Source organism: Eretmochelys imbricata, chromosome 1 (assembly GCF_965152235.1).
Source record: "Eretmochelys imbricata isolate rEreImb1 chromosome 1, rEreImb1.hap1, whole genome shotgun sequence".
NCBI lineage: Eukaryota > Metazoa > Chordata > Testudines > Cheloniidae > Eretmochelys > Eretmochelys imbricata.
Window position 1 is genome coordinate 333,973,223 of NC_135572.1, and position 23,684 is coordinate 333,996,906.

General features: G+C 37.9%; 1 protein-coding gene across 3 annotated transcripts in view; it reads right to left on the reverse strand.

Annotated features, from left to right (window-relative positions):
- KMT2E (lysine methyltransferase 2E (inactive)) overlaps positions 1-23,684 on the reverse strand; it is a 120,056-nt gene that overhangs the window by 45,109 nt on the left and 51,263 nt on the right. For all 3 annotated transcript variants that reach the window (XM_077835665.1, XM_077835683.1, XM_077835674.1), the window contains exons 7-14: positions 19,821-19,993; positions 18,215-18,253; positions 16,473-16,685; positions 13,226-13,356; positions 12,460-12,577; positions 11,632-11,741; positions 9,336-9,600; positions 7,020-7,118 (exon numbers count right to left, since the gene is read on the reverse strand). In XM_077835665.1, coding sequence (XP_077691791.1) covers positions 7,020-7,118; positions 9,336-9,600; positions 11,632-11,741; positions 12,460-12,577; positions 13,226-13,356; positions 16,473-16,685; positions 18,215-18,253; positions 19,821-19,993 — 1,148 coding nt within the window. The remainder of the gene's footprint in view (positions 1-7,019; positions 7,119-9,335; positions 9,601-11,631; positions 11,742-12,459; positions 12,578-13,225; positions 13,357-16,472; positions 16,686-18,214; positions 18,254-19,820; positions 19,994-23,684) is intronic.

Sequence of the window (23,684 nt, forward strand, 5' to 3'; positions counted from 1 at the left end):
TTTTCTTTCACAGCTTTTGCATATTCATAAGACGAAGCTATGTATTGTCATCTAGAACTATTACTGACTTGTGCATAAGTGTCACTGAATTAAAAAACGAGTTTCTAGAATATTTCAAAGGCTAGTATTGCTTGCACAGGCAATTACAAATTAAATCCTTCTACCAATAAGACGAGGTGCTACATTGTATGTACAAAGGCTTACAAGTGGAGAAGCGTTACATTAGGATTTCACGTAAATTTGTATCTACTCACTATGCAGTGCAAAGTATGAGCACGTAATCTACTACTAATGGTGCACAATCTTCATGTGAAACTGATCTGGTCAGCAAACTTCAATAGAAAATATAGAAAACTAGTATAATCAATTGTAAAGTACTCTGAAAATTGAGAATAAGATGTGAAAACATTTCATGTTAATATACTGCAAAATATTGATATTCGCCATTTTTGCCACAGGCTAACAGCTTCATCATTTCTGAAAAAAATACTTGCCTGTGAAAAACCAATAAAAATGTTTTAATTAGGGCTGTTGATTAATCACAGTTAAACACAATTAACTCAAAAAAATTAATCATGATTAAAAAATTAATAGTGATTAATTGCACTGTTAAGCAACAGAATACCAACTGAAATTTATTAAATATTTTGGATGTTTTTCTACATTTTCAAATATATTGATTTTGATTACAACACAGAATACAAAGTGTTCAGTGCTCACTTTATATTATTCTTTATTATAAATATTTGCACTGTAAAAATGATAAACAAAAATAGTATTTTTTAATTCACCTCAGACAAGTACTGTAGTGCAATCTCTTTATCGTGAAAGTGTAACTTACAAATGTAGAACTTTTTTGGTATATAACTGCACTCAAAAACAAAACAATGTAAAACTTTAGAGCCTACAAGTCCACTCAGTCCAACTTCTTCTTCAGCCAATCGCTAAGGCAAACAAGTTTGTTTACATTTACAGGAGATAATGCTGCCTGCTTCTCATTTACAATGTCACCTGAAAGTGAGAACATGCATTCACATGGCACTTTTGTAGCTGGCATTGCAAGGTATTTATGTGCCAGATATGCTAAAGATCTGTATGTGCCTTCATGCTTTGGCCACCATTCCAGAGGACATGCTTCCATGCTGATGATAATCGTAAAAAAAAAAAAAAAAAAAAAAAAAAGTGTTAAATAAATGCGTGACTGAACTCCTTTGGGAAGGATTGTATGTCTCCTGTTCTGTTTTAGCCACATTCTGCCATATATTTCATATTATAGCAGTCTTGGATGATGACCCAGCACGTGTTCGTTTTAAAAACACTTTCACTGCAGATTTGACAAAACGCAAAGAAGGTACCAACATGAGATTTCTAAAAATAGCTACAGCACTTGACCCAAGATTTAAGAATCTGAAGTGCCATCCAAAATCTGAGAGAGACAAGGTGTGGAGCATGCTTTCAGAAGTCTTAAAAGAGCAACACTTTGATGCAGAAACTACAGAACCTGAACCACCAAAAAAGAAAATCAACCTTCTGCTGATGGCATCCGACTCAGATGATGAAAATAAACATGCATCAGTCAGCTCTGCTCTGGATCGTTATCAAGCAGAACCCATCATCAGCATGCATGCATGTCCTCTGTAATGTCGGTTGAAGCATGAAGGGACATATGAATCTTTAGCACATCCGCACGTAAATATCTTGTAACGTCGTCTACAACAGTGCTATGTGAAAGCCTGTTCTCACTTTCAGATGACACTGTAAACAAGAAGCAGGCAGCATTATCTCCTGCAAACTGTAACCAAACCTGTTTGTCTAAGCGATTGGCTGAAGTAGGACTGAGTGGACTTGTAGGCTCTAAAGTTTTACATTGTTTTATTTCTGGATGCAGGGTTTTTTTGTACATAATTCTACATTTGTAAGTTCAACTTTCATGATAAAGAGATTGCACTACAGTACTTGTATTAGGCGAATTGAAAAATACTATTTCTTTTATTTTTTACAGTGCAAATATTTGTAATAAATATAAAGTGAGCACTGTACACTTGGTATTCTGTGATGTAACTGAAATCAATATATTTGAAAATGTAGAAAACATTCAAAAATATTTAAATTAAATGGTATTCTATTATAGTTTAACAGCACAATTAATCACACGGTTAATTTTTTGAATCAGTTGACAGCTCTAATTTTAATACATTGTTGTTTAAATGTATTAAACACCAACACACACCATATTAAGGTGCTTAAATTAACTTGAACAGTAAAAACTGTAGTCAGAGTCGTGTTAGAGCATTTCTGGAACCGTGCAACAAAAAAAACAGTTATTTGCCTTCGAAACTGTTGTTCGAGATGTGCTGCTCATGTTCATTCCAAGTCAATTGTGCACACAGCGCACACACCTTCGGAAGGTTTTTCCCTAGCAGTACCCTTCGGGGCTCTGGAGCCCCCTGGCGTGGTACCTTCATGGCTGTATATACAAGTCCCTGCCGACTTGCTGCCTCTTCAGTTCCTTCTTGCTGGATACTCTGACAGAGGGGAGGCGGGTGGGTCTTGGAATGGACATGAGCAACACATCTCGAAGAACAACAGTTACAAAAGGCAGATAACTGGTTTTTCTTCTTCGAGCGATTGCTCGTTGTCAATTCCAAGTAGGTGACTCCCAAGCAGTCCCCTGGAGGACGGGTTGGAATTCACCGAGTTGCAGATTAAAGCACTGCTCTACCAAACGCGGCATCATCTCTAGCCTGCTGTGTGATGGCATAGTATGACGTAAAGGTATGAATAGATGACCATGTCGCTGCCCTGCAGAGATCCTGAATGGGGACCTGCACCAGGAACGCTGCAGACGAAGCTTTCACTCTCATGGAGTGCGCCATCAATGCAGAGGCTGGTATCTTTGCCAGGTCATACCACTTCCTGATACAGGCCGTGATCCAAGATGAGATTTGTCGGGATGAGTCTGTCAGTCCTTTCATTCTCTCAGCAATGGCGATGAAGAGTTCCATAGACTTTCTAAATGGCTTTGTCGGCTCAATGTAAAAAGCCAGTGCCTGTCCAACATTTAAGGAATGGAGCCTGTGTTCCCTGTCATGAGCATGTGGCTTCGGGAAGAACACTGGTAAAGAGATGTCCTGATTTGCATGAAATTGTGAAACAACCTTAGGGAGAAAAGCTGAGAGCGGCTGCAATTGTACCTTGCCCTTATAAAACACCGTATAAAGGGGCTCAGCTGTTAAAGCTTTGAGCTCAGACACTCTTCTGGCTGACGTTATAGCCATGAGAAACGCCACTCTCTAAGAGAGGTAAAGCAGCTAACAAGTTGCTAGATGTTCAAAAGGGGTCCCCATGAGCCTTGAGAGGACCAGGTTAATGTCTCATGGAAGGACAGGTTGCCGCACTTGGGGGTACAATCTGTCTAGCTCTTTAAGGAAGCATCCAACCATGGGATTAACAAATACTGACCGTTCCACTGGGAACAGGTGGAAAGCGGAAATAGCTAATAGCTGCCACGTGCACCTTGACTGACGAGACTGCCGGCCCTTGCCGCTTTAAGTAAATAGTCCACTATAAAGGGGACTGAGGATTACAGCAGAGGGGTGCCCTTCTGTGTGAACCAAATAGAGAACCTTTTCCACTTGGCTAGATAAGTGGCACGAGTGCAGGGCTTTCTACTGCCAAGGAGAACTTCCCTAACCAAATCAGAGCACTGCAGCTCTAACGGATTTAGCCATGGATTTTCCATGCAGTGAGGTGAAGACTCCAGGTTGGGGTGCTGAAGGCAGCCATGGTCCTGCGTGATGAGGTTTGGAATCATGGGCAAGGTCATCGGTGTGTCCACCAAGAGGTTCAACAGCATGGAGAACCAGTGTTGGCGGGACCATGCCGGCGCTATGAAAATCAGCGAAGCCTTGTCCCGCTGGACCTTGAGGAGGACCTTATGGATGAGAGGGAACAGCAGGAATGCATACAGCAGGGGTCCCGTCCACAAGAGGAGAAAGGCATCCATGATTGACCGCGGCTGTGATTCAGGAAGGAGCAGAACTGCTGGCACTTCCTGTTGCCTTGTGTTGCAAACTGGTCTGGAGATGCCCACCTCAGGAAGATACTGCTGACAACGTCCGGTCAGAGAGACCATCCATTGCCATGGAAAGATCTACTGAGGTGATCGGCCTGTTCATTTTGTGCACCTGACAAATAAGACACCTCCAACTGTATCGAGTGGGCGATGCAGAAGTCCCACAACCTGAGGTTTCCTGGCACATGCGGAGAGGAGTGAGAACCACCCTGTTTGTTTATATAGAACATAGCTGTGGTGTTGTCTGTCAACACCGATACACATTTGCCCTGAAGATGGGGCATGAAATGTCTGGCAAGCTTCCTGACGCTGATGTGTAGTGATAACTGCACCATCATGGCAATCAACTCCTTGGCCACCTCAAATGTGTCCGGCATGGAGGGAGCATCCAAGTCCTCCTCCAAATCTTCCCACACCAGGGGGTTCACTGTGGCCGTACTCAACAGACCACCCCAAGAAGCCAAAGTCTATGGCACCAGTCTAGGCAGACTCGAGGCTGGGTGTTCCAACGCAGGACGCACCCCACTGGTGTCAACCTGCTCTGCTGTCCTAGGAGGGAGCATCCCCTGTCAACTTTCTTCTTCTTGTGTGGCAGCGGCGACTGCAAGTGGTGCCTCACACTAGAGCTGGTCCTTAGTGCCGGGGAATGGCGGTGCTGTGGCCGTTTGGATGAGTCCTTCCTCGGTGCTGAGGCTTCCTGTACCGAGGCCAGCTCACTGTGCACAGAAGCGCCTGGTGCTGGGTCAGACACGGCGTGGGGTAGTTGGGGTTGAAGAGCTGACTCCATTAAAAGGAGTTTTAAGCGCAAGTCCCACTCCTTCTGAGTTCTGGGCTTAATACCCCTGCAGATTTTACACCTACCGGACTGATGTCCCTCTCCGAAACATGTTAGACATAAATCGTGTGGGTCTCCCTTCAGCATAGACTTCAGGCAGGACCCACACAGCTTGAAGCTCTGAGACAGAGGCATGTGTTGTTCCCCAGGATGGGAACAAAGGGGGGGCAAGGGCGGGGAGAGAAGAACCCCCAACTAAAACTTAGCTAACTGAAAGCTTTAGTTAGTGATAAAGTTATAAACTATTTACAGGGAGAAAAGGAGAGTGCACTAGGGAATTGTTTGCTAACGCAAGAGAGGAGCTGCTGCAATGACCATCACTGACGGTCAGAAGGGATCTATATACACGGCCATGAAAGCGCCACTCCAAGGGGCTCCACAGCCGACCCAATGGGTACTGCCAGGGAAAAACCTTCCGACGATCGTGCACACGGCGTGTACATCTCCTTGCAATCAATCGAAGAAGGATGACACTTTCTCATTTGTAGTACCACTGTTTCACCTCTCCTACAGGTTTATAGCACCACTTGACAGATGCACATCATACCTCACCTAAATGCACATAAAATAAGCTTTCAAATGATATGGTTTGTGTACGGTGTGCAGGGTGGGTACATTAAACTCCAAAAATATGCCCCTTTATGGAAAACTGCAACACTCCTAACACTATGCCACCATCGGCTATTCAACTTTGGCTCAGGGGAGATGTGAAGTATGGAATCCTGCCTTTAGGGTTATGTAGTCCCAGTGGTGTGAAGTTATGATTGCAAATTCATACAAATATCCTGAGTGACAAACCTGCCAATTCCTGCCCCTATTAACTCTTCAGTGTGCCTACCAGTTCCTACATCCTCTCAAGGTAGAGTTGTTTTATAACACAAACGTTAAAAACATGAAACAAAGACTAAACATGTGATTGTGTACCTAAATTGCACAATAAACTATAAATCTATGTATTAGTTTACACACACACACACACACACACACACACAGTACTAGTTTTAGTATCAATCCCAACTTTATTTTTCTTTTTGCTTTCTGTAAACAAATCTGTGTCCTTAGCATTTGAAACAGTATTCAAATTCAACCAGTGTAACTCCATTTCTTAAAGGGTCAAATTTCCATAAAGTTCCCAACCACTTAAACGGTAGATACATATTTTTAGTAGCACATTGTCTTATGACTAAGATTGTGCCAAAAAAATAAATAAGCCTTTATGCATACCATCTGTATTCATGAACAACTCTGGTAGACAACTAACCATATGTTTGAGTGAACATTTCTCTCCCTTCACCAAATTTTTGCAGGCACAAGAATTGTGCATACGCACAACATATTTTGAATACAAAAATCAAATGGTTAATTCTCTATCTAGCAAATTCATTTTAGATACACATCATTGCTTTTGTGGAGGCAAAAACTTAGATAATGTTCACTCAAGCTTGTCTGTAAAAGACAGCAGCCGAAGTTCTGAAGGTTACTTTTGCCTTTAAAATAAGATTTATGTAGAGCAAGGATGAATAAGGAACTTTTCATACTACTATTTAAATAAATTATTTCCTGGCTGAGATTTTCAAAAGCGACTAGTGACTTTAGGCATCTAAAATGTTGAGTGTCCAACAGACTGAATGTCTAAAAAAGACCTACTTTTCAGAAATTGTTGAGCAACCAGCCTCTGAAAATTAGGCTTCTTTAAAGGTATCTGAAGTTTGGCACCCAAAATCACTAGTCAGTTATGAAAATCTTGGCCCCTGATTGTATCTTACAAATAACCAACCACTGTGGTGCACAATAATAAAAAGGAAGCCTTAAAGCCATAGGCATTTTCTACAAGTAATGGCACCTATGCAGAAGCAATAGAAAATTATACACATTTAAAAACAAAAGCAGATTTGCATGTTTGTCAGGAGGTGATGATCAAGCCAAATGGAAATGCTCTCACTCAACAAGCAAGCCTTGGATTTGAAGTTAAAGTGTATATGAGGTGCTGGCTTCATATATTCTCAGATTCTAAAAAAGCCTATAAAAAGGCAGCAAATTAGCATGGGAAGAGCAGCCATCACTAAGTCCTAGTGACAGCTTTAAGCAGCTACTTGCTTCCCAACTTACCATCTTCCTTTTCCTTTCTGCAATCTGCTCCTCTGATTCCATTTCTACTTCATTGCTAATAGGAGTTTTTTCTTCTATATCATCAATAAAATCTGGCTCCTGAAAGATGGAAATGACTGCTTTACAGAAGCTCCACTACTACTCTTTCAAACTAGGGAAATCTAAAGGCTACACAGAGCAAAGTGTCCTCAAATCACTACTTCAAAAGCTACCAGCCAATTAACCAATGCAACATGTAAAAGCTACATATCATCCGCTTGGACTTTTATGATTCTAGAAATATAGCCTGACTCAAGTACCTTCTCCGATCCAAACAGAAACATCCACATCATTTTCTTTAATTGTAATCTCACTCAAGTTTTTTCAACCAAATAATAAGAATTAAGCTTCCAAACCAATGGGCGCTACAGGGCACTCAACACTTATGAACATCAGGCCACTTATTTATGCAGCTAAATAGGAAATTTTGACCCTAACTTTAGGCACCCATTTTTGAAAATCTTAAACCTCATTTTTTCAGTAAAATGGAATGTATACTGTCATGTCAAACAAGATAGGTTATCATATTTATATAAATTTGCAGTCAACTCAAACCTATGTAACTATTAACATAACCCTTTCCACTGATGCTATTTATATCTCCACTATAATCTAACATTAGCGACTTACCATAGGGAACACAAAAGAGATCCGATTAATAAATACTGAAAAATGCTTGGTGTGGGAATGCTTCTGGGTTTTTCAGGTCTCTTACAATAGAAGGATAACATTCAAAAAATTAAAAAGTTAAAGCAGAGTCAATAATAATTGATCTGTTACCAACATTCTACCTTTTGTTCTTAGATGTGGTTGCCTTAAAAATAAAGTTGAAATTGTTACATTTGTTCCTTAATAAAACTGCTATAAAGTGGAAATTAACAGTACAATTCTTGAGCACAGCACTAAAACAACTAAACAAAGTACATACATAAGGTGTTATTTTGGCTGACTGAACTGCTTTTTTAAATATCAGATGTGCTTATATTTTATTGAGCCTCTTCTAGGTTGACAAACTTTTAGCGCGCCTGTGACAATTGCTATAAAAATTACATAGGCTTCTATGTGCCCAGGAGCAGGTTCCAAATACCAGTTATTGCTAGTGGCAACCTGGCTGGAAAAAGGAAAGTAACTTACCTGTAAAACTGCAGTTTGAATATACTGCCTTTGTAGCTCTACTCCTGTAGAAATCACATGCCACCCCTTATGACCCCAGAAGCATTCTAAAGCAAGTTAGCTGTTTGGGTAGGTCAGTCTACTGTACCCCATGAAAAAGGCTAATGTAAACTTTATGAAAAATTTTTACAAAATCAATTGCATATTCATCACCAATTCCCTGATCTCCATCGCTCATCCCTTCCTCCATGATGGTTCCCTTTATTACTCTATAGGCCAATGGAGAGAATTTTGAAAATGGCTCCCACCAAGTAAACCCACACCTTATACAACTCTCTTTCATCCTTCAAATTACCCTCATAATTCCATCAAGTATTTACCCTCAGACTCACAATCATTTTTCTCGTCCCTCAAAAAACAACAAAAATCAATCCATCATTATGGTCTCTCTCTGATTTCTTTGTAGAATTTCTCTTTACTAATTACTGTGTGCGGCTCCTTCCAAATTAGGATCTGTGAAATTCATTACTTTCTCATTTACCTGCTCTTCTTTGCCAATAAACTAAGACAACCAAACCTATAACCAAGACCTCTGGTATCTCACTAGAACCCCCATTCCCATCCATACTCAATAAATACCTGTTTACCATCTTTATGCCAGTGTTCAATCTACACAAAAACATACAACAGGTACATGGAGGCTATTAGTGAGAGACCAGAAGATCTTTTTTGGGCTGAAATCTTGGTAGTAGAAATTGTTATGGAAGCAAGCCAATTTGTAAGTGTGGCTAAAAACATCAGAATTGTGGGGACAACATACGTGTGACTAACACTGCTTCAGGATGGTTTTGGGATCTTGAGGCATGGCGTGCAGCTTTTACACCACAGATCTGCAAAGAATTTTAGGAGGCAGAATTTCTGGTTTATGTTGAGACATTTCAGTGAGAGAAGCAGCTGGTTAAAGAGAACCAAAGTATCTTTAAAAAACAACTAGTCATTTCAAGAGAACTAGAAATAGCATACATACTTTAAGTAGCTAATCCAACACTAAAATTCACAAAGAACAACTCTTTCCAATAACTTGTAAGATTTTTAAGAATTACTCTAAAGCAGGGAATCTTCTGGTTTGTAAATCTGACCATCTAGTGATTTTTGCTTTAATACCTGGTTATTGGAAATGGATAGCCTGAGGGGAGAAAGTCTCCTCTGCTTATTATCAGGAATCTTCATCTTGGTGGCTGCTCCTTCACAATCCAGTGTGATGTTCTGATTCTGTGTTTCCTTTTCTCTTGAAATGTCCTTCTCTTTCTTTCCCTTTTTCCTTCTGGTCTCATATCCAGTATTTATGTTTTCTGTAGGTTCGGAACCATGTTTAAGAACTGGACATTCAGGATTTTCTTTGAGGCAAGCGCAATCCACTTTGTATTTACTAAAATAGCCAATACAAAAAAATTTGGTGTAAAAATATTGAACTGAATGCTACAACAATATGATTTTTGAAAGTTAAACCACTCTTGTTCATTTCACTGTAAATTAACATCTGCCAAGATAAAGAGTCAGTATTTTAGCATATTTGAAAAGGGTTAATTTAAACTTTCACTAAGCTGTGCAGTGCTATCTTTTATTACTCTCATCCACAGGTTCTTAAATCCGTTTCCCAGTTTACAGTTTGGAATTCCATTAAAACAAATAAAAATCTATTATACGAAACAAAGCTAAATAAAATAAAAAGCAAAAAAAGAAACACACTCTGGTGCAAAAATGAACAGAAAAAATTAGAGCAATTTAGTTTTGTACAAAATTGATTTATCTTATGTCCGTCTGGATTGGACACTGGGAAACACAACCCAACAGATATTTATAAGTCAATTGAGTTACTTTTACTTGATGTATACAAGAGATCTTGCAAGTTATACAAGTTTCAGCAATTTAAAACTTTCTCTAGTAGCATTTATAAATAAGCAGAATATCCAGATTGGTGCAAAAAAGCTCTCTCAGAGTACAATTCAATCTCTTGTCAATAGAGTTTTGTCCATTTGCTCCAGCAGAGAGTTTGCCCTGAATCTTGAATGGTACTGAGTGGTTCGTTAATCAGCTTTCATGGATTTTCAGCTTATATTTACTTCCCAGTTAAAAAAAATATATATATATATATATATATTTCCCCCATAATTACCAGCCGTCTACACTCAACTCAGGATATGGAAAGCAAGCTGTTTTCTTTCTGGTTTACGCAATCACCAAGTAATAAGATGTTATGGGTCAAATTCTGCTGTCAACTAAATCTGTAATACATTCCTTCCTCCAAATTAAGCCTTAAATTACACCTGTGAAACTATATTAATGTCTAACAGGGAAATCTATTTAACAGAGCTTAGTTTTGTCTGAAGAATATTTATTTATAGTAATGATATGACAAAAGGAAATTACTCCTCATGTCTTTCAGAGAAGATGTAGAGTCTGCAGAGGTCGCAGGAAGAATATACCGAACAAGTTTTCCGGTAAATTGAGTACATTTCATATGAACTCACTAGGTCACTGGAAGCACTGAATCCAACTATTGCTTTTTTTTAAAAAACAGTAAGAACGGTCAATTTTCACGGGAACCTCACTTTAGGAAGAAGTGTTTTCGTTACTCTTAATGACTGAGGAAGGCATTAGCTACATCGCCTAAAGGCAAAATTTTGTGCTCTTTAGTCAATGGAAATTGTTCATGCATATCTGGGAGCAGCACTTACCCTAATTACTTTAAAAAAAAAAAAAGGAGTACTTGTGGCACCTTAGAGAACAATGGCATCTATCTACCAGAGTATTTCACAATTCACAAAAGGAGAAATAAGTTGTACCCAGGAGAACATGGGATCGATAGGTTATAGAATTGAAGACCTTATTTTAAGGAAGGGCTCAATAGACTTGAACATCCTTCTTTAATGATGGGTTATAGCATGAACATAATTTATTCTCATTTCTACAGAGATTTACCTTAGGTATGATTCTATTCCTTCTAAATTATGTCAGCAATTAACTATGGTACGTAAAGCTGTAAGAAGAGTGGATTTAAAAAAAAAAATAGCACATTACTGAATAGCTCTACATTAGCTTACACTAAATATCAAATAGTATCCAACAATCCATAAAATGAATGTTATGTTTGAAGAATTTTCACTGTAAATCCAAGTATGTAGTATTACGGAGATATAAAAATCACTTAAATTTACAGTGAAAAGATCTATCACTAATCCCAACAATAATAAAACATCCCTTAAAGGAAAATCCTGCAATGGCATACACTTATCATTGAGGACTTTAAGGGCACTGTACTATTGAAGTGTATGAAAAGAGTAAAAGAAAATAGGAATATTTGTGATAACATGATAGCCTCAATTAATATATTACTAACATTTTAGAAGTATATTGTCCTAAAATACAGCATGTTTCAAACAATTTAAAAGATACTTACCAATTTCCATAATCAAAATCAAATGCGATAGTAATTTCTGTTCCCTTTGGAATGTTTTGGATAGAGTAAATATAAAGATGAATTGTTCCATCTTCAATTATATGTCTCACCTAAATCCAGGAGAAAAGCTATACATTAGTTTATAACGCATTAAAACCCACACTCATTCTTAAAAACCCAGATATACTTGACCACTTTCTACAGGTTGTTCCCTCCACCAATGCCATCAATTGGGAGAGACTGATAAAACCAGTATTAAAAAAAATGATTGCTTTTCATAATAAGCAAAATGTATATATATTTCTTGATGCTGCCCTGCACAGGTTCAAAAAAAAAAAAAATTATTCTTACGAAATGCCTTAATGATATCAAGACATGATCTACTATTCATTCTTTATATATATTTCCCCTTATTCTTTGCATAGAGTCAATGCCCTGGTGAAAATATTTCATTAGCATGTAACATGCTAGAGAACATGCTAAATGTGAAAATACGTTTGTTTTATTTTCATTTCCAAAAGTGTGTCCAATCCTTTTCCCCAATTAGAAACAATGAGAGGTGAAGGTGCTCAGGGCTTCACACAGTACTGAGCCTGAGTGTTTAGGCACTTTACAAAGAAAGAATACTAAAAAACAGCATATATAACTTGTTTACCAGAAACAATATTGAAAGATTAATCCATCATTATACTATATATCACCTCCATATTAAATCCCCTCAGTCCAAGATTTAGGGGAACAGGTGAGAACATCATATCCTGCAAGCCAAGCAAAATAAACAAATATCTAGATTAACTAAGGAATTATTTCCTATATTTATACGCTTACCTCCGCATTGGGTGTACAAGACCGTCTAATGAATCGAGCTTCATTTCCAAAGGTTCTTGCATCAACACACATTTCTAGTCCATGGAATTTGGAATAGAACAAAACAAAAGGGTATGGCCTAGAAAGAAAAAGAAGGAAAACCCTAGTTTAAATTTTTTTAATATGGTAGATAGGATGTTTTTCCCCTTTAAAAGCATTAAGAGTTCTTTTTCACATTTACTGGTTTTGTATCACTATGCTGCGTAATTTAGTGCTGATTTTATATTGCAATTCTTGCAATTCAGCAATGAAGAACTCTCAATCCAAATCTACTGAGATTTATAAAACAAAAAACATGTCTAACACAAAACTTTTCTCAGTTATGGAGGCCGAGTTTTGTAAATAATAAGAAGAGTAGGAAAAGATTGGTAGTCTCATGGCTAAATCTCAAGACTGAAAGTCAGAAAGTCAAGTGTTTATACCTGGCTCTTTGTATAATCTTGAGCAAGTCATTTAGTCTCTGAGTCTCAATTTGTAAAATGGGAATAATATTTACTTACACTTACTAGGTGTGTTATAAATATTTAATTGACACCCAAAGTGAAAGCTGTTATACAAGTTCAAAAGCAGCTATATAATTTTCTTGGTGTATTAGAAGTAACATATGCAGTAGTTGGTACAAAAAGAGCAATAAGATAATTGCAGAAAAGGAAAAAGGTTGTCGGTAAAATAGCACATTTAAGAAAGTTAACTTATTAAAAAAAAAGAGTTCTTAAAATAAATATACCTTTTAAAGAAATACCCATTAGCTTCAAATTGTTCTCTCAGCATGAACTTTCCTCTATATTCAATAATAAGCGCATCTGGAGGCAAGTCTTTGGCAGCTTTTAGAATTTTCTTGTTTTTTTGCACATAGCTCTACAAAAGACAAAATGAATTTAAGAAGCATAATTAAACTCATTTTATTAGTGTAAACAAACAGATTATATGGCTGCAACCCTTCAAGCAGCAACTTGGTAACTGAAGCCATTTCCTTCTTTTAATTAAAATAAAAGTTATTTGATCTTATAAGGCTTTTCCTCCTATCAATGCAGTTATCTACAGATTTAAATTATAAAGTTATAACTACAATTCCCTAAAACAGGATTGAGAATCAATGTAGCAATGCCCTTATAATTCAGGTATTATGTTTAATAATGGACATTTGAAGTGTTCGTCGTTTCTTAAGTTTTAACTAGTAACTATGCCTTTCATTATGCCTATGAACTCCCCAGGATGAAAGACCGAAGTGGTTCATCTGCACACTAGAACTCTTTCCAAGGTATCGCTGTCCTTGATCAAACAAAGACACAAACAGAAAGAATGCATTTTAAAACAAAACTTTCGAGAACAGGAAAAAGGAAATTGTAAATTTTGTATGTATTTCTATAACTTCAGATGGGAGGATGCCTGTTAATCAAAAGGTAATATGTACTCGGACACAACAACTAAAGAACTCACACCTCTTGTAATTAGTTTTGATCAGAGATTACATAAATTGGCCTATATCTAGGCAAAGGAATGTGTCATCTGTGCCATGCTGGTGCTATAGAAAGGGAAAGTATAAAATCTGATAAGGTAAATTTTCCTTAAGATTAGCCTTTCCCTATCAATAGCTTGCAGTTTCCTTCCACAGATCTCATGTAAGGCAGCTGATGTTTATCATATAGTATTTTCTATATGTTTTCTCTTTTGTAATTTAGGTTATAAAGACATAACTTGTATTATCTAACTTGACTGTCACTGGTAGTTTATTTTGGAAAAAACTGTAGGACATCTGTGAAGATACTGCTGACCTTATGCTCTGACCTGGTATGAGGGTTAATGAGAGAACTGTGTAACCAGTTCATAAGAAGAAACATTAGCAAGTCACAAGTACACGAGTGAAACAACTGAAAAAATAACAAATGCTATGACATCCAAACCTTTTTCGTAACCTTAAATAATGATGAATGTAGTAATGGGAAAGTCTTGTGGGGGATACAGGATTACACAGCTAGGGTGAACTAGCCATTCACATGTGTGTTTATGAAAGGTGCAAAAAATTTGTCAACATATACTTTAAGTGCTAGCTGGATTCCGTTGCTATTAGGTGGACTACATTTTCCATCTTGAGTCTTTATTAACTAAGTTTTTTTTGTTTGAGTCCTAGGTTCTGGGACTTGCTAACATAAAACTGAAAATATCCTTTGTTTTCTATGAGTTGTGTTGGAGCAAGAACTGTGGGTCTGGGCCCTAAATTGATTTCTTCTAAAGAAGACAGAACACACACATAATATTAAAAAGAATAATCATCCCAGTAGAAGGCTATTCCATACGATATAGAGCTTCCCACCAGTCTGATGCATTCAGCAACGTTCCATTTGATGAATCAATCGACAGAATTCCTCCAGTTAAAAATCCTTTTAAATGCAACACATACCATAATATTTTTAAAACATTTCATACGGGTATCAATGAGAACCTTAAAGATGAGTAGTCCTACCAGTGTCTCACTACAAATTCTTAAATGTAACCCAAAAGGGTGGCCTTGGATCCCATTTTCAGAGACTTAGACATTTAGAAAACTTCAGTTTCATTGAAATACAAACAAAACCAGTCCTTAGGAGAAAATCTGAAGCTGTGTTACACAAAATAGGCTGTGGACTGTAATTCTGAGAGTCCTGTATGTTAATATTAATGAGACTCACTTATCCAAATATAAAGTTAAGGAAACCATTTTGATTTACTGTGTTCTAAATATGCTTTTATGATAAAGTTCACTATATGAATGTTGTAACAGTACAGAACTTGAACTGTATACAGATAATCTGCCATAGTTTACAGCTGTGCATTTATTAGCTTCCCCCACCCCCACCCCATCCCCCTGCACCCTACAACCTCACAGCAATATGAAAGTTTTAGTGGGGGAAAAATTTTATAAGCCTATTTAAAACTGTAGCATGAGGTAAGCAGATATAAAGTGGAAGAATATTTACCTCTCACTTCAAGTTCAAAATTGGGCACAAGTCACTAGTGACTGGGACAAATTCTGTCTTTGTATGCATGCACAGAAATCCCACTGAAGTCAATTGGAGCCATAAACCAGCATTAAGTTCATTGATCAAGAATAGACTAGCTATAGAGACGCAACTACCTTCTCACCAGCAGAGGTGTTCCCTCCAGAGTGGGTTAGGTCAACCACTTTTTGGTAAAAATATGGGTGTTGAACCTTTTCTCTGTAAGCAGAGGAATGATGTTTCCAGGGCTGACAATATCACTGTTTGCTAGCAGTGTTTTTGTAAACATTTATAATTATAGAAATATATACTGTGTATTACTGGGAAATTCTGAATGTTATCTTAAATGATTAAAAAAGGAAATGCTCAACACTTAATTTGGACCTCTGTTGACAATCCTGGCAGAAAAACAATCAGCACAGCTAGAGAATTATCTATTCTCACTTCTACAAGTATTCCCCCAGGTCAGAGATGAGGAACATTAGCAGGGCAGAATGGGGAAGTTTACTTTATTACAACCTGTGTGGAAACTATTCTGTGGATAAACAGATTAATTTAGTCTCCATGCTGTCAATCTGGCAATTTTTATGAACACTAACATTCACCTAGCAGTTTTTAAAAATAAAGAAAATTGGAATGTTATGAAGCACACAAATGCATGAATATCAACTGTGATTCATTATTTAAGAAAGGTTTCAGAGTAGCAGCTGTGTTAGTCTGTATCCACAAAAAGAAAAAGGAGTACTTGTGGCACCTTAGAGACTAACAAATTTATTTGAGCATAAGCTTTCGTGAGCTATAGCTCACTTAAAACTATTACTGCTAACATGTTCCCAATTGGTAGAATGAGCTAGAGATTAAAAAAAAACCTAAAGAAGAAAAGAATGACTACGACACTGGGAACAGTATCTCATAAAAGCATACAAATTTTAGTGCTACTTTAATGAGTTATGCAGTTCTTTCCGTTGTTACACAGTTCCGTCTTCACTTATTTACCTCTACGGGAGGTTTGAAGATCAGATTGCTGGTGCTAACTTCTTTTTTGTCATTTCCATTGCCTAGTCTCAGAGCTATTCTTTGTGCCTCTCTCTGAACACCCTCGCTGTACTGGTTATTATTTGCTTCTTCGTAACGATCCATCCATGCCTTGATTTTAGTTTCCCATCCAAAGTTTGAACTGTCAGAAGGATCAATCTCTGGAGCTGAACCCTACAAATCACAATAACCAGAAATTACAAACAAGATACATGATTTTTAATAGCATAACCTTTAATAAGTTATAAGCTCATAAGTTAATAAGTTGTGTGACCAACACAAACAATCCAGAGTGCATGTGCAGAGCAGGGTGTGTCAGGAAATGTGAATCAGAGCAATGAACCCACCCCCGCTGTACCCGTGTCTCATGGAAAAACATCTAGAAGTAAGTTCCTGGCCCAAGCTTGTGGTTGGCTTCTAGAGGAGATAGACTGAGAATGCAGGAAACTCTTGCTGTTGCCTCCTGGCCTCAAGGGGGCAGGTGTTGGAAGTTAATTCCCCCTTCATTTTAAACTCTTATGATAAGGGGTCAAAGGCAGAGAGTTCCCACCTGTCCCCTTCCCTCTTAGTCCCAGCTCTGCCTTTCCTGCCCAGATCCTGTGGTCCTTCCTTGCTTGGCTCCACAGTGGAACCACAGATGACTCAGGATCATTATAGTCCCAGAGCCACGCTCCACCTCCACACCACAACTCCATAGAGGGGCCTGAGATGACAGGTGTTTTCTGCCCCTCCCTCACCATCCCTACATGAAAGGCTTTTTCCTTCTCCCAAAACGGTCTCAGGGGTCCTTGTTGTTCCATGTGCTGTTGCTCCTCTCTTCTACCTGACCTAACACAGCAACTGATAGAAGCTAATAAATCAGTAGTATCTGAATTCCCAGTAGTTGAGTTTATCTATGATGCTGCTTAACACAGGTGTTAACAGATGATGCATGCGAGCTCCTTCTAAGAAACGAATAAGAGTGATATCATAACACAGTGCATAGAACTAGGAAGTGAAACTTACCATCAGTAAAACTGCTTTTCCAATTTTATTCATTTGCAATATTACTTGTCACAATGGTAAGAAGAACACTTTCAGACAAATGATTTTTAGGCTGGCTGTGCTGCTTTTTTGTATGTTTATACTGAACAGGAGGAATAGTTAGGATCAAATAACTAAAGAACAGAACAGAACAGTGGAAGAATTCTGTAGTTCTAATTTACACAACATGGATCTTTTGAAGTCCTCTAAGACCAATTAGGTTTTAAGATAAAACTGTCAAAACAATCTCACAGCTGACATCCCAGATCATTGTTTGACTTGCTAGAGGCATGGGAAACTCTTCCTCAGGCTGCGTCTTCTAAATTCTCATCCATCTTTTTGAAATCTCATGTTTTCTCAAAGGGAAGAAATTCTAGATAAATAGCATTGCCTGAGCTTGCAGAGTCAGTGCCAATTGAAAGACAAATTGGTCATTTTCTTATATTCTTTATTTAACCACCACCAGAAAACAATTATTCTACTAGAAAGGTATTTTAACACCTGTACATGTTATTCAGGTGTATTCTGGATAAATATAAACACCAATATATAAGACGATAGTCTAACTATACAAACACATGTTCTCATATAAACAAAAATAAGATTAGTTAGCAGGAAGTTCAGAATGTAACTGAAGTAATATCCATATCTATCTACAATTATCATATATTTACACTTACCTTAACTCTTGAAGATTTCCTAGATCCTTCGCGAAAAGCCTTAAAAAAAAAATGCAGTTGTCATTTAAAAATATTTAAAGATTAACAACGTTTTTCTGAGGGGAAAATGATCCTATGCTTTTTTAAAAACGTAATTAAGTTCTTAATACAACTGTTCTCATTAAAAGCAAAAACAGGAAGGGTAGAGAGTGACATTAAAAGATCAATAAAAAGAAGGAAGGCCACTTGCATTTTTCATATTCTTGAGAACATTATATAAAGGTTGCCAATAAAATGAAATCCAAGGTTTCAAAGCTAGTAGTCCAATGGCATTTGGTGGCATGAAATTTGCCTTTTTTCCAGTATTACAAACTCACCTTGATGCTTCACTCACTGTGCTAGTGATCAACATTAACCTAGAACGCTCTGTGGGCATACAAAGTAAACCCATTAAATGGCGCACACATTGGAAAGCCTATGGATGTACATTGTATATCATGTAAAATTATGGAAACACTCTCTCAAAACACAGTATTTTCCATTAAGTTTGCCTTTTCAAACATCCCCTTACACTATATTAGGAGGTAACCACTGAGTATCAGCACTTTATATTAAGAGCTGTCATTCAAGTGATATTTTACCAGGTGATCAGATATTTCTACAACTGCATTTGGTTTTAAAAAATAAATTAATGACCTTAAACATTTGTTTCAAACGCCAAAACACTAACTATTGAAATTCTGATTTCCAGCTCCAGTTTCTTTTAATATTTTTGCTTGACTGTCACAGTTCTTTATTTTAACATGATCACAAACAGAGCATATTCTTAAAATCATGGAATGATTTAATTTCTGTATTTTGCTAGTATCCAGTGTTTGATTTTTATATGAATCTAGAAGATCAAGGTATCATATTTCACAATGTCAGTGTATTAATTCTATTGTAGTGGTTCCTCAATACAGTTACTTTTAAGCTGTTTTTTTAATTTTCTAAATACAACACATTGTTATTTCCTTGGTTAAAAATTATATTTTCAAAAAGAATTTTGGAATAATCACACTTCACTTACTAAATTGTGTTGAAAAGGTTACTTTCTGGCAGCAGTTTTCTACAGAACTGCCACTTCAACTGAATGGAATGCCAAGCCATCTCAGGTAGAACTGACAACACCATCAATCAATCATTCCTGAATTTTAATAGCTAAAGAGCACTATAAAAATATTTGCCCTTTATTAGCAGCAGTGGGAAGAAAAAAAATGAGCGAGAAATATTCTAGTGATAATAGCATGAGGCAAAAAATGTCCAAATGTATTTATAAATAGACTCCTCACAGGACACCATGTAAGCCTGTATATATTGTATTCAAATGTGTTATAAATTTAAAAAAATTAATATTAATCCATTTCTAAAGGGATTCCACCATAAAGAATACTGGATAACCAAAAAAAAAAAAGGGGGGGGGGGGAGAAAGAGGTCTGATACATCACTTTCCATGGATGAATCCTGCATACTAATCTAAATTCAGGCAACACGAGGCAAATGTTAAAAATGTCACATACCAGTAATTCATTCCATTACATGAAAGCTATGAGAAGTAAAGAGCAATTAAATGTTTAAGTTAACTTACCTTTTTACATTTTGCAATGTTCTGCTCTTTCTCCCCACTTTTTTTCCTTTTCTTGTCATTAACCTTAGTAACCCTTGTAGCAGTTAGAGTAATTGTAGTTGGTGTGTGTTGAAAAGCAGTATACAGTTCCACAGGAACTTCATCACCACTTTCTGTTGCACTTGTATCCCCATCTATAAAAACAAAATAAAACAAACACTGTAAAAATAATCAGGTATTCAGGAAGTGTTTAACCTATAATACTGGGTTTCCAAAATTAAGATAAGCGGAGTCCCAACCTATAAGCTGCTGCAAGTATCCACACGCAGAATTCAGCAAGGTGGCATGACATGAATGAGTCTTTTGGTGTCCCCATAAAACTCTATCCCAATATAGCCAAGTTAAAAGACTTCAAAAAATCTGAGTTCACACATGCTCAGTAGAGACTTAAAGGTTTAGCAGCTAGACTCCTTGAAGATTCTTGAGCATGCGTCACATCACAGCTAAGCAGGACTTTCCCTCCAAGGGCAACTCTGCGCTGCTGCAGGCCATGTGGGGTCTGGGCACCTGAACACTCTCTCTTGTAGTCCCAATGACCTGCCCCCGCAGTCACCAGCAGGAGAAAGTTGCTGGAGACCGAAAGGGAAAGGAGATTGGTCAGGGAGCCCAAAAACCTAGGAAATTACACATTAAAAAAAAAGGAAAAAATATTAGATTTATTATTATTAAGGTTACAAAATAAAGCACTCACTCCAGAAATGCTAGTGCAACCTTAATTCACGTCCCCCTCACTTATGGTACGTATTATGACATCACCTTAAATTATACAATCACATGCTATTTTTCCCACAGGATGCTGCCTTATTCAACGTACTGGATAGATCTACTCTGGGGATGAATGACAGTCATGCAGTGTGGGAGATTTGTCTGCTGAACCCCTGCTTCGTTTATTGTAGAAGCTGGAAGGGTATGAAGTGACTGAGGCAGGGGATTGCAAGAACAGAAAGGATGATCTCGTGGTTACAGCAGATCAATGTTGCCCTGGAAAACTGGATTCTATCCCTGCCTCTACCACATAGTTCCTATGGATGCTAGGCAAGTCCCTTATATCAAACTTTTCACAGAATGGCACTAATTGTTTGTTCCTCATTTTCTGGGTGCCTGACTTGAAACTCTGGGGCCTGATCTGCAGAAGTGCTGGGCACTCACAGCTGCAACTGATGTCAACAGGGACAGTGCTTTGAACATACAAAACACTATATAATGCTAAAAGAAAAGGAGGACTTGTGGCACCTTAGAGACTAACAAATTTGAGCATAAGCTTTAGTGAGCTACAGTTGATGCATCCGACGAAGTGAGCTGTAGCTCACGAAAGCTTATGCTCAAATAAATTTGTTAGTCTCCAAGGTGCCACAAGTCCTCCTTTTCTTTTTGTGGATACAGACTACCACGGCTGCTACTCTGAAACCTATATAATGCTAAGTTATCTGAAAAATCATGTTTTAGGTGTCTCAAAATGAGCATACAAAACTAATGGATACTTTTATCCTTAATCTTGGAACCTCAGTTCCCCATTTTTAAAACTGAGATAATACCTACTCATCTCACAAGGATGCTGTGAAAAACGTAGTATCTCAGACGCACTTAAGATACTACAGTGATGAGCACCACAGAAAAGTCCATGAGAAAAATCAGTAATTCAATTTTCAGAGCAATGTTAGAATAGTGTGCAGTAAACAAGGCACTGGGCCACACACTGAACAATGATATAACAAAATATTGAATTAAAGGTCATTCATGGAGAACATCCATCATGTACACTTAATGAGGCAGGGATCCTGAAGAAATAATACTATGTGATCATGTAATTAAACAATTAAAACGTATGGTCTACTGAGGACTGTCAGTCAAAGTAACCATGGTGGATGGCGTCACTACATGATGCCCGGTAAAAAGTTCCCAGAGCTGACTTAATCCTGCGAATCCACAAGTCTCTGGAGTGGTCCTGCAGGGTGCACCAGGTAGGGTCAGGACATGTACTCCTTCATGCATCGATGGAGAGTCTGAGAACACAGTGTGCTGGGGAGTTTTTGTCCATCCTTGCACCATGGCCGAAGAGCATGCAATATTGCTTTCAAATGTAATGAGTGATCGAAGGCAGGCCAGATTTCAGTTTTTAATGACGTCTGTCAAAGCACACATGTAGAAGTGCGTGAATTAAGGTTGCACAGGCATTTCTTAAACTTTCTGAGTGCTTGACTCGGCAACCTTAATGTTCTTTTAATGTAGATTTTTGTGTATAATATAAACATAAGATATTGAATTGACAGTTCATTTAATAAATAGGTTCTTAGTTATAAGAACAGCCATACTGGGTCAGACCAAAGGTCAACCTAGCCCAGTATTCTGTCTTCCAACAGTGACCAATGCCAGGTGCTTCAGATGGAATGAACAGAACAGGTAATCATCAAGTGATCCATCCCCTGTCACCCATTATTTATTTATACATTAGAAGATCTTGATTTTTTGCGTCATGCAAGAACTTCAGGTTGACCATCAGTTTCAAGAAGACTGTGATCATGTACCACAGGTGGAAGAACCAATGCCTGCTATTGTTACCCTAAAGGGTAAATCTCTTGGCACAGTCAACAGCTTTTGCTAGTTGGAGTCTATGATCAGCACAAATCTTGACCTTCAGACTGAACTGACTAACAATTGGAAAAGCAGCTTAGAATTTCAGGCTAATACAGAATGGAACAACAGCAAATTAAGGTGAAGATGTGAATCTATAAGACTTGACTGCTGTTATCCCGACTATGGTTCAGAAACATGGACTACATATGCTAGGCACATCAGTAGCCTGAACAGCTTTCACATGAGATGCCTGTGTAAGACTCTGGAAATAAAGTGGGAAGATAAAATACCAAATACATAGTGCAGGAGCACACAGGACTGACACGCCTAGAAACTACTATCAAGAATAGGAGGTTGTGATGGCTTGGTCATGTCAGGAGAATGGGAGAAGACCATATCCCCAAGAATATTTTGTACAGCGAGGTTCAAGACAGCTCTAGAAAGTGGGATCGCCCTTTATGGTGGTACCACGATATGTACAAAAATGATACGAAATCATTCAATATCAATGTAGAATGCTAGGAGGAGTGTGCAGACTCCCCTTCCATCTGGAGGGAACATCTGGAACTGGGTACAGCTCAACATGAAGCATCTTTGATCCAGAAGACGGAAGCAAAGGGAGAAAGAAGAAAGCCTGCTGTAATCCTGAATGCCAACCCAGACAACATATGGATCTGTGAAACTTGCAACAAGCTGTGTCGCTCTCCAACTGGGCTTGTCAGCCATAAGTGGATTCATCAGGCATCTGACTAGACCTTTTATGTGTACACCTTGATCCAATAGATTGACAGTTGCCTATACATTAGGTAAATGAAATTTTCTTAATCTAGTTGCACCTCTTGGAACTGTTGTCTAAACTGGCATCAGTAAACCATATGGAAAGAACACACATTTTTTGCAAACAAAAATTACAATGAGTGGCAAATAATTAGACAGTTACATAGTAAATGTTAGTCCAAGGCACTCCTGGAAATAAGTGAATGCTAAATTCCATATAGTGGAGCCCACGTAATCGATAAATCAAAGGACAAAACCCATCATCCTGCGGGAAGGAACTACCTTAATATTAGTGTCTACCCTGAACACAAGCAGAAACTCTGCTCTCCTTCATGGAAGCACTCCCGCAGCTCTTGAATCTATAACATATGTAGGCCTGCTCTGACCTATTCAGTTCCCAACTATGGAACCTGGCTTCATTTTCAAGATTCTTTGGAATGGTGCATTAAAGGAAATTTTGACTCCCAAAGAATG